At 36.9% G+C, this 12,500-nt stretch overlaps 2 protein-coding genes across 4 annotated transcripts in view; one reads left to right on the top strand and one right to left on the bottom strand.

Moving 5' to 3' along the window:
* The window catches only part of LOC122253357 (carotenoid isomerooxygenase), a 6,126-nt gene extending 5,976 nt beyond the window's left edge, over window positions 1-150 (top strand). The window contains exon 4 of the mRNA XM_086538979.1: window positions 1-150. This exon is cut by the window's left edge and continues 1,183 nt beyond it. The gene's annotated coding sequence lies outside the window, so the exon portion shown is untranslated.
* Window positions 151-541: 391 nt separating this feature from the next.
* The window catches only part of LOC122253354 (FGFR1 oncogene partner 2 homolog), a 54,367-nt gene continuing 42,408 nt past the window's right edge, over window positions 542-12,500 (bottom strand). For 2 of the 3 annotated variants that reach the window (XM_043016386.2, XM_043016385.2), the window contains 4 exons: window positions 11,437-11,544; window positions 7,639-7,779; window positions 3,740-3,862; window positions 542-3,450 (listed from right to left, as the gene is read on the bottom strand). In XM_043016386.2, the coding sequence (XP_042872320.1) occupies window positions 3,208-3,450; window positions 3,740-3,862; window positions 7,639-7,779; window positions 11,437-11,544 (615 nt within the window). In that variant the 3' untranslated portion in view covers window positions 542-3,207. Of the gene's footprint in view, window positions 3,451-3,739; window positions 3,863-7,638; window positions 7,780-11,436; window positions 11,545-11,849; window positions 12,305-12,500 lie in introns of those variants that run through there. The other variant, XM_043016384.2, reaches the window with a different exon arrangement.

A 12,500-nucleotide genomic window follows, 5' to 3' on the forward strand; every position in this document is an offset into this window, starting at 1 on the left:
GTCTCATTTTCTAATCAACTTTGGTATGTAAAGTAATATTTCATCCATCTTTATCTAAAACATTCTTTTCTTTCAGTTTTCATATACTTTACTCGAGTATATCTTAATAGCCTTGTACCCTAGAATATATATTAAAATATGATTCCTTTACTTGTTTTTATTGATTTATCATCACATTCCTTTTGAAAATTAACTGCAGTGTACACAACAACACTCAAATAAAATCCAATGCCACAGAACATCATGCTATGGATATACTTTTTTCAAGGGAAAATCACAAAATGTCTGAGCAAACAAACTGTTTAGTTTTAAAGCGAACAAACTTTAATTTCAATAGCAATAACACAAGCAACTCTCTTTCAACTCATGGACAAATTTAGTCCAAATTTAAATTATTGCTGTATTTTAAGAAGCAGTAAGTAATCAACTCGGTTTGAGTTTTCCTTTGCTTCAATTTAATTTGTATTTATTTAAACAAGTTAGGGTCAGAATTCTTTTTTTTTTCTCTATCATGGATAAAAAGGGTATTGAAACAAGGATATTGTAAAATGGTTTGATATTACTTAGTTTTGGATTTCTGGCAAAATAAAAAAAAGGGGAAAAAACAGAAAAATAAATGACTAAAAGATGAAGAAAAACATTCTTAGATTTTAAAAAAATTACAATAAAATATAAATTACATCTGGCATTAGTGTGACACATGAAAAAAACACTTTTTACATTACATTATTAATGAAAAAAAACTTTGTCGACCAAAATTTTCAAAAGACTGTACAAAGACTCATACTGGGACCATGGCAGAAAGTCTTTTCGCGTGATACTGACGTGTATGCTATGGAATGAATATTTTCATCACCATATGCGGAGGAGGTTGATGCTGCATGGGTAGGCTGTGTTATCTCCAGGAATTGGCGACCAAGTGTTGGGTCTTTGGAAACATGGCCATATAATGCTAAACTTATTTGTCTTCATATTTCAAAGTATATCTTCTGACCTACTGTCTTCTACCTTCAACCCCCTTCACGATTCACAACGTAAATGGGCATCCGGATTTCAGGCTGTAGGCGACGCTCTATGCCGCGTTCCATTAGTTATTCTTCAATATTCAACAACTTTATTTGCTCAAAAGCATAATGCATCACCTGTGGAAAGTTTGTTGGTTCCAATTATTTCCCCCCCCCCCCCATTTTCTCTCCACCTCTCTCACATCTTGTTCAACTTTTTTTCCTTTCTCTCTCTAAGTGACGGACGTATTTATCCAGATTTACCCCCAGACTCAGACTCCTACGAGATACCCTTCACAGCTACATGAGAGGAAGCATACGGGCAACTACAAAGACGATTAGGAACACATATTAGGGGATTAATCGCTGCTGTTTAAAAGGGGGTTATACTATCGGCTGAATCTCTGTCCTTTCTTTTAGACTAGGCCAAGCTATTCCAGACTGCTAAGATGCAGGTAAATTCCTTTTCATTATAACTCGATAAAAGAAATCTGCAACACCAATGCAGCACCTATACCCCAAAATGAGCTTAGGTTGACATGGGAAATAAAAATACATAAACAAAAATACCAATGATGCTGATCACAAATGACAATCGCAATGATGATAACAAAATATGAACCGTCAGCTATGTTCACAAAAAAAAAAAAAAAAAAGTTAAATTAGTACAATACTGCATATTAACAAAAAATGGGAAACCTACCTACTGTGTTAAAATAAATCTTTAAAATTCCTTTAATATCCTGCAATACATTGTTAAAATCAGTGACCACGAGTTTATACCAGCGAATTTCCGTTTCCTGTTAGGGGATAAACTAGCCACCTATATTATCCACGAACATAACCTGGTTGATCAACTGACCAGTTCTACTAGTATACAATATCGTCAATAAATTAAAGAGCAAGGTAAGAAACGGCCGCAAACAGTACATTAAAGAAGAGACAATACAAAATATGTTTGCATAATGTGATAATAAAAGGTGTCTATCTCCAGATATTAGCAACCAGATCTGGCCTTTGGAAACTTGTCTCATATATACCATATAGGTTAATACCACTTTTTTGCAAATTTTTGTTGGACAGTACTCTGTAAATTTTGTCTTCAATTTAATTTTTTTTTCATTTCTCTCTTTCTCTTTTTGTTTTGAGTATTGCCTCGGTTTACCCTAGTGTAGATAAGCATCATATGCATAGATTCCCTGATCTCACTATCATAGTGTCAAAAGCATAATAATGACCTTGAAACATAAGTCACTTCAATACCTTGCATTTCACTTCAAATGCTTTCATCATAGGCTATCAATAATAAATATTTCATTTGGCTTCAGATACCATACATTCGTTCTCATCTACACTTAAATAACACTGAAATCCTAAAGTATGGCTGATAAATATCTACTACTGAAAGGTGGTTTGTAAGATCAGACTTGTGAGGACACTGACATGGGATATAAAAGATAGCCATACGGCTAAAAAAAGGTCACTGACCCTCATCAATCACATCTAGTATCAGATGATCTCCAGAGACAGGAAGCTGTAAATCTTGATGGTGAATTATCAAAAACAAATGAAAAAAAAAAAAAAAAAAAAATCACAGGTATTTGCTAATCATGTATGAAAATCAGTTTGATCCCATTACACTATCTTTCTTTTTTCTGTTTAGTATTTTAATGCATTATCTTCTCCAATCATAGGCAAAATAATAATAACCAGTCTGGCAGATAACATTGGGATCATATTATTATCCTTTTACTAAACCCAAAATCATTCCCCTCTTTTAATTATACATTTAATTAGCCATTTTTCAGAGGCAAGTAAAAAAAAAAAAAAAAAATTATGCATATCCTTAAATAATCGTCCATCTCAACTCGCATTCTTGTCAGACTGTCACTAAATGAAATCACTTGCATCAACACACCACACAAATCCACCCAAGTAACTTGGATCACTGCAAGTGAATATGGCTGTCATTTGGGGCCTTCAGCCAAACAGGGTTCTTTTTATAACCCATTGCTCATACTGTAAGTAGTTACTCTTCTTACCCGAGTCAACCCCTTTCTCCGGTAACTTTTTCTTTCCTCTCCGACCGACACCAGATCCAGAACCGCGACACTTCTCATCCGTTTCTTTTTGTTTTCTATTCTGAACTTTGAGAACAGAGGAAGGAAGGCAAGACTATGATCTAACGAGACCTTGGGCTTTATCACGATGCCGAAGTCCCTTCCGTTTCTGCTGATTTCTGCTCAATTTGGGTGGTGTTTAGGTTTGAGGAGTCTGCTTGCGTGGGGGTCTCTTCTTCCTCCTCCTCTTCCTCCTCCAGCTCCACCTCCGCCTCCGCCTCTGCCTTCATCACTTCGTATTCTGTTTGTGTCTCAGCATCCACAGCTGTGGAAGCTGGAGGGATGGATCCCGACCGATTGGCTATGCTGAGCATCTCTCGTAAACCCTGATGAAAGAGGAAAAACAGCATTTAATAAAAGAAGAGGGAAATAGAGATCCTTTGAAACAGACCAAGGAGAGAGGCAAATATATAAAGGGAAATGAGAGGAGACAAGATAAGGGTTAATGAGTTGTTTTGTCTTTCTTTGGACCAGTTAATGCCTTATCTGGCTTACTAAGGATATCTGGGGGAGGTTTCATAAAACTAAACACTGCTTAACTGTGTTACATGGGACAGTCAGATCTCACTGTCCTAACAAGAATTCACAGGAAAATGAAATTGCAATACAAATCACCTTATTTTCTGTTGCCAAGGCTGAAATTAATCTCTGTTGTTGTTGGCACTCGTCATCACCCAGCGAGGCAGCCTTCCTCATCACCGCAACCATCTCGCTGACTCGTTCGATCTGTGCGGCCAGCTGTGAATGTTAAATGAACAAAATGACTTTAGGGATTCAGATATACCTTACAAAAGCTCCTTACTGTGTTTATCTGTTAATGTTAAACAAAATAGAAGGAAGAAAATATAATAATATATAAATATCATATGTATATGTTGGATAATTAATCAACATTAAATTCATCTTGCCTTTTCATAAATTGGTTCTTCTTTCCAACAACTACAATGGTATTTCTCAAACAATTTCACATTCAATGAGATTGTCCAGATTGTCTATTCAAGTAATCAAAATAAACAACTACAGTATAAATAAATATTTAGCAACACATCTCACTATAAAAAGAAAAACTCAAATACAGATAAGATAAGAATTGTTGCATTGCTTCTCATTATGCCATTGTCTATGCATTTCCCCCTAAAACAATTTTTACAAATGACATAAAACTATGGTGAGTCTCAGCATTCTGTATTTATTGCCTCACTTACCATGAAACCAAAACACATTTCTTGCCAATAATCTTGCATATAAATAGTGAGTTGTATCACTTCCTAGATTGATTAATCACATGAAAAAAGATGATCTAGTTGACACCATAACTCCAGTAATTAATATTCTTGGCAGAAAAAACAACTACACGTCTCATTTCTAATTAACTTATTCTGTGCATAATGGTTTTTTTCTGCCATTTTATCAACACGGAGGGGTATTTTGCCATTCAGTGATGTTCCTATATCCTGTATTTGAATCAACACATATCACTGTTATAAGTATCCATTTGGCCATAAAGCCTTAGCACTTGTGGGTTCAAGTCAATTATGGGCTTTTAACAGCTTTTCATAAATGACTTCAGAGACAGTATACAAGGCACCCAAGATGATCTGACTGAGAGTCTCATTTACACAAAGCATTCATATCACTGCCTCATTTTATAAAGATGAAACTACAGTTAGGGCAGTAAGGCTTATCTTTATTGATTCAAGATTTTTGTGCAGCTATATAAACCCTTAAAAGGATGTGCATACTATATTTAGTCACGCTTAGTTGGAGACACGCACAACATGTTCGAAAGTTCTGTGGGAGGCAGGAAAATTATTTTAATGTTTTGAAGTCTCAAAAAGTAGATTTTAGCTGGCAGATTCCAAGACGACTCAGTTTTTGGTGTGGACTGAATCAGTGTAGATAGAAGTGATATTAGTGCATCAGTTTGTAAGACTGCCCTATCTTTAGGGAAAGAAAAAGGGTATATAACTGAGCATGCCCCAGGTTATCTGATCTCTGAATTATTTATATCCATATTACATTTCTCTATTCACCATTAAATTTTCATAAAACTTAAACATTCATGAATACTGTCTACAATCAACAAGCAATGGTCATGATATGAAATAATCAGCAGGAAAATAACACTCCTATATATCTTCCTCTGGTCACAAGTACAGATAAAATTAACATGACGATCATTAGGACTAATCTGTAGCAGTGATGATAATGAATACTGAAAATGATAACACAAAGGTAATTTTCTGAGATTGAAAGGATTAGTGACAGAAGAGATAATTAACTTTACAAAAAAAAATCAGTCAACTTAACTTAAAAGTTCTCCAGCACATAAGACTCATCTCATGAGTAAATGCAGTAAAGACATAACTACCCAATGATCAGCTTATATCAGATGTGACCCACTGACAGCCAGGGTAAGATAATTCTAGTTGTTCTCTCTGATTACCAGTAAAAGATATTTTAAGATACCCCCTCGAGATACAAGTGCATGGACATTAATCATAAACTTTGCAATAGATGTGGTCCCACACAGGCCCAGAACTGGTCATTATCCTATGGCCTTGTCTAACCCATAACCCATAAGAAAAGTCTTTTGCTAATAACATGGTTACAACCAAGACTGATGATACATATTAACCCACACAGGACGGGTGGTACAGCATGTGTACCGTGCATTCAAAAGCCCAGTTGCCGGGCGGCACAGTATTGTGCCGGCCATTCAATTGATTTAGGCCTAATAATTCGAACGCCCCGGCATTTGGACATTCAAGGCTAGAATTCCCCCGTCGGGAATGGGTTAAGCTGCCTTGTCAAACTTCTAGATAAAATCATTCTTAAAAGAATCTTCCCCATAATGGTACCACACTTCCCCTGGGATGAACCTAGCTTCAGACCAAAAAGGGACACCTCAAAACAAGCTCTTGCTTCAAAATCTTACAGAGGAAAGCCACAAGAGAAAGAGGGCAATCTCCATAGACATGACAGCAGCTGAGAACACAAACTGAGCTAAACCCTGTTGCCACTTGGCCCTTGTTCAACCTCATGTCATGCTGTGATGAGTCACATGCTCTATTAACATTAGATACTTTCTTTTCTTAATTCTGACCATCAACCAGGCTTTGTCAATGTTGTAATAGACTGATATTTGTTGCATAGACTTCAAAGTAGCTCAATACGAGGTCTACATTCTATGTAAGGGAAATAAAGTGGTTTTATGAAATAACAAAAAATAGCTGTTGTTGAAATACTGATTTTTTTTTTTTCTTTTGCAGATGGTTCTCTGTTTTATCACAGCATGTACAAAAGAGGAAGATGACCTGGACTAGTATTGCTTCAGCATGATAGTCCTCAAAGAAGGTATACTTCAAAGGGCACTCCACATTCTGAGTATAGTTATGGTCATTTTACATACACCATGGTCACCTATAGCAGTCTCTATCTGTTTGTATCTGCTAGTGCATTAAGCTGCAAGCTGCCTTTTGCTACCCACAATTATCAGGTGAAAAATGCTAGAGAAAAAATGATAAAGCATATACAGAACAAGGTAGATCTTTCAAGAATGGTTATACTTATTATGGAGTTAGTCATACATGAATTCTAAGAGTTTGCATGGTTGCACAACAGAATGCCTGCATTCTCAGGGCACACAACTGCACTAAGAGTGATAACTGGTACCAACTAAAACTTTGTTTACTTGGATGAAATTATAACCCACAGAATAGAATACTGATTCCAGAGATATCATCTGACTTATCCTGTACAGCAATATAAACAAACATTTCTTGGCTAAAGGATAATTCATCCCCCCCTTGTTTATTTTAAACTGATTTTCTCTCAGTCATCACTAGCAACTCTCACTTTCACTCCTACAAATACTTTTTTTCTCATCTATATAGGATTTGCACAATCCATGGATCTTCTCTGTTTATTGCTGAGGGCAATTTGGATTGACAGACTGTTTAAAACTTTTTATGTAATTTATATTCTCTGTTGCTTTCTTAGACATAAATATAAGAATTAAATATACCCATTTGTTAGGAGTTAAAAGCTTTTCCTTTTACCTCCAAAGAAGACTAGAAGCAGACATATCTTTAGTAAATTCAAATCTCATGAAAAACTGTTTATAATGGTCTATGATCTACCATGACAGGCCCATTTTCTCTCAATATGGTCAAAAGAAACACTACTTTGGTAATCAAGCACTGAGCATGAGAAGACCTTGTGACCTGTACTTTAGCAGTCCTTGATTAAGTACCAATTAACAACAGCGAACAAGACAATCCATTCAAGCCATAAATGACATAGCTTCGTTCTGCAAAATAGACTCCTTAATAATTATTGCTGTCCTCAAAATTCAAAACAAGTCACCTATCCCCGAAGTCAAGTTTCAACACGAGTCCGCTATTCCCTTCATTGACAACCAAAAACTTATCTCGGGAAACTCATCAAAACAGTACTTTTTTTTAAATTCTAAGAACATCAAGAACAAACCTTCACATCAACGACTCTCTCACCTTGGCTTGGTCCTGAGTATTTGGCTGCATTTGCTTCTTGTTGACACTCACTAGCTTAGCTACCTGTTGCCTGTACTTCGACATTATCAGTTCCATGACATTCTGGTGTTCTTCCAGAGCCAGCCGGAGTTCTTTGTTTTCCTGAAAGGTTGTGAGAGCAATGTTAAAATCAAAGTCTTTTATAAGCTGTGTATTTTTGTAAACCTACAGATACATTTTTTTTTTTTTTTTTTTTTTAACCAGACACTAATCAATTTAGCAGAGCAACTGAAACTCTCTTGCTTCAATGACATTTTCTCTAAAGAAAACTTCATTGACTTTGCATTTCCTTCAACTACCTCTATACATCTAACACAATGTAAAGTGTAAAATGAAATCACTGTAAAAGGAAAAAAAGTAAGCATTTCTGTACTGAGGAGAGCATATAGAGCATGCATGTATGGCCATCACAGCTAAAGTGTAACAGACATCTTTTATTTGGGAGGTAAAATGTGGACCAACTCAAAAACTGTCTGCCTCCTAAAGGAAAAACATCACTAGGGAAAAACAAAAAACAAATTTTGGAAGTGTAAAAGAACAGCTGGTAACAAATGCAATTTCAGAGCTTCCTTTCCTTTCTTTCAATCCTATTTTTTTTCTTAATTTGAAAATCTGTCTACAGCAATCCAGAATATGCACAAAATAGCCTTTTCTCTCATCTCTGTGGTGTGTCAGCAAGTAAAAGTTCTGCTCCCTGAAACACAGCACCTGGCTTTAATAAAAGATACCACAAGATAAACTGCATTACAGTGACATACACACATCGACCAATACCATAAACACACATCACAGGAGAGTGCATGAAAAACAAAGGATCTACACTAGACAATAAACAATTCTGCGTATGAGACGTAAAGCTCATGTGGGGTTTTGTGGGGTTCCCAACCTCTGGCTGTCCAGATGACCCCTATATGGTCGGGCACTTGGCTGTCAAGCTGGGGATTATACACAGCAAGAGAGGGATGGATGAGCGGACCTTCTTCAAGCTATGCGGACTGAAAAAAGAAAGCTCTAATATCTTTTGCTCCCTGTTTACAACTTTTTTTTCTTTTTTTTTTGTATCAGGTTGTTGTTAGGATATAGTCAAAATATAGGGTAGCAAAAAGTAACCGGATCTGCCTGAAGAGAGTTAGCCAAAAGGTCTAATAGTTCAGTTCAGAGGCCCTTTTCGTATCAGAATCAAGGAAGGCTGCATCTCCAATCTAAATAATGGTTGTATAATAAATAGACGGTCAGTTATAAGGTTTTGAAAAGATGAATTCCAGATATCTATACTAAATCATAAGGACAGATTTCTAGGAATATATTTTTCATGAGTTTTAGACACCTCACAACATAGTAAAGATGGGGAAGTTTAAGAGAAAATATAGTAAAAAAATACAATGATTTTACTAAAATGGAACAAAGCACAATTAAATACCTAACTGAGAATCACACTTCAATGAAAGGCTAGACAATCTAAAGACAAAGGAACTAATCAATCCTATATAGGCAGGAATGCAGTGGTAGCTACATGTGATAGAAAGGAAACTAGTAAAATAATTTGGCTAAAAAGACCAAAATATTGGGAATCAAGATGAAAAGAAATACAAGGGAAATGGCTTCTAAAGCATAAAAAAAAAATCCTTCCACGAGTAATCAAGCAAGCAAGCAATGAATTCTTTGTCTGTAATTCTACGTCTATAACAAAATAAAAGTGTAGCTTAATCGTTTCGCAAGACATTACTTCCAATACTGTACCCATGTGTAACAATGACTTGGGATAATGAACCTACAGATTTTAATCTTTGTCCTAAAGAAAGATAAGAAGAGATATACCCTTTTTTCAAACAATCTGAGATTATTTTGCAAAGTAATTTTCTTAAGCCTAAATAAACATTGAGATATTGTCACTCCTCTAAATAAGAAACTACTTATACCAGATTCCAAATCGGAAGAATTTGTGATGAGGACTCGGCATGGGGGACTATGGGCCGTACTTTAAAACTCTACCACCAGTGCGGGCAGTATCGGAAATCCTGGTGTTTGACCAATTTGTATCTTGAACAATTTAATGTATATCTATATCCTTTGAAAGCTTGTTACAATTAATGTTTATTATTTCTTTCCCTTGATAACACAAGAGCATTAACTAATGATAGGGCTTTGGTGATTTAGCCCCATTTGTTGTGGTACATCCTGTAGTAGGTAGGTAGATTTATTTGATAGATAGATAAAAATATAGTTACTAGGTTCTCCAACTTTATTCTTTGGGTGACAGAATATTGTATTTCAATATACCAAATTCTCGGTTTCATATTTTTATGCAAATTCTAGGATATAATGACATTTCATTATAACTTATTCATGTTTAGCTCTCAGTTACCTTTGACTAAAGCTTTTTGATATAATGTAATATTCAGTCAAGTCAATACATTCTTACTAAGTCATACATTATTCTCTCTAGCTTTTTGTAAAGGAAAAATAAATTAGAGATGTTTAATTATGCCTCATTTTCTTACAGAAAATTATTTCCTATACAGTGCCTGTCTAAATGTGGCAATGATGAAATAAAGTACAATAAAACTTTATTGTTCAGTTATGCCTACTATTAAGTTCTTGGATATCAAAGTCATATTCCTCAGTGAATATTGCTAAAAATGCAGTATGCAGACATATATACATACAGATAGATAGATAGATAGATATATAATTATATGACATATATTTATATAATATTCTCCCTCCCTCTCTCTCTCTCCGAAAATCTCAGCATACTTCAAAATTCGCGGGCATTTCGTATCTCTGTCCGCTTGATATTAGCGGATGTTGTGGAAGCTAGCGCTCTTCGTTTGACCGCCACCGCTACGCCGACGTTGGCGTTGGCGTCCGCTAGACTCGTCTAGTTTTTATGGTAAGGATTCGAAGCGCTCTTGAGCGCTAGGCGGCCGATCGCTACCGTTCCACCGCCAGTTTCCGAGTTTTTTTTAATTTTAAGTACGGCCCTATGAAGAGTGGGACTTAGACTTTGACGAGTTTATTGAGACAAGTGTGGGGATATGAAGAATGAGGAGGTAAGGAAAGAAGCAAAGGAAAAAGAGGAGCAGGAAGGGGAAGGGGAAGAAGGGGAAGGGGAAGGGGAAGGGGAAGGGGAAGGGAAGGGGAAGGGGAAGGGGAAGGGGAAGGGAAAGAGGAAGTGGAAGAGGATGAAAGCATGAAAAATGAAAATGGATACAGAAAAGAAAGAAAGGGTATAAGAGGAGGAGGCGGATGAAGGTGGGGATAAGAGAGAGGAAAAGAGAGGAAAAGTGGGGGGAATTAAGTAAAATAAGAGATGGAAAAGCAGATGAGGTAAAGATGTAGAGTGAGAGAACAAAGAGGTGAGAAAGAACTACAAAGAAAAGCAAGAATAAAAGGTGAAAGATTACAAAGAGGAGGAGGAAAAGAGAATAGAAAAAAAGGAGAATGGGGATACGAGGACAAAGAAGAATATGAGTAGGAGGAAAAGGAAGAACAGGAAGTGGCAGAATATGATGATGCTGATGATGGTGAGAGAGACTGAGAGGAAGAGATAGAAAAAGAAAGTGAAGGAAAAAGAAGACCTATCATATACTGCAATGAAAATGCAATGAACCTCAAATGAATCTTCCATAACCAATGTACACATACCTGAGAAAGAAAAGAAAAGAAAAGAAAAAAAAAACATTAAAACATCAAAATCTCAAGACTCGTAACCCACTGCAAGAGGGGCATCTATCTACATTGATAAATTGCACTAACCTGTTGCAATTGTCTGATATGTCTGTTCTCCTGCTGAATCGAGTGTATGAGGGCACTTCGAGGTCGGTTGTTAGCTGCCTCGTTGAGTTCGTTCATCTCCTCACAATACTGAAATACAGGAAGAATAATTCAATGAGCCATTCCACTCGAAGCTCACTGGCATCATCCCATCCTCAAGAGGAAATGGAGGATGTTGCAATTAAAAGATAATAATAATAATAATAATAATAATAATAATAATAATAATGAAATAAAGAAAGAACAAATGGTGATAATGACAAAAAAAAAAAAATAGAAATAGAAAAGGGAGATCTGATTGCAACTCGAATATCAACTCAATCAAAATCAGGAAGGAAAACTAACATCGCTTTTCCCTCTTTGTCAGAAGCGAGAGGCACCCAACAAAGCTATACCTTAAAAACTACTGTATGTTTCCGTTTACTTCGGGGCAGGCGGTGCTGGTGTGGAGAGGCGGCCACGGGTGCCACGGGGGGTGCCACGGGGGGTACCACAGGTGCCACGGAGGCCACAGAGGGCACGGGAGAGGCAGGACCCGGTGGCAAGGGGTTCTCCGCTCCCAGGGTCGAAGGGGGAGCAGAGGCCACGCCCCTCCCTCGCATGCTGAGGTGAGGAGGCCCTTTCGCGTGCTTTCCTTGCCCCGTTTTCGGATTCATAGGAGGCGGGAAGCCGTCGCGGGGAAAGCACGGCTGGATCCGCGTGACTTCCCTGGCGCTGAGGCCGAGTCCCGAGGCGCTTCTGAGAGACTGCGAGCCGTGATACCCAGTCATGGATCTGTCAGTGTCCTGTCGCGTTCACTTGTGGCTCTTAGCAGCATTTGCTTTTCCGTCAGAGTACTAGGTAGGGCTGCCTAAGGAGGTCGAACGGTGACATAAGAAGATAGATCTCGGAACTTACTCTATATTCAATCTTGTTGATTGTACAAGTTAACAAACAAATACGTAAATGACTTGGCTAATAATTCCCCTTTTCTTTTACTGAAGAAGATGGTTTATTAACCAAATACAAATAAACAAACATTTGCTTTTAATTTACAACATTTTCCT

This window comes from Penaeus japonicus, unplaced genomic scaffold (assembly GCF_977035675.1).
Source record: "Penaeus japonicus unplaced genomic scaffold, GWHDUDI00000001_assembly GWHDUDI00000008, whole genome shotgun sequence".
Lineage (NCBI taxonomy): Eukaryota > Metazoa > Arthropoda > Malacostraca > Decapoda > Penaeidae > Penaeus > Penaeus japonicus.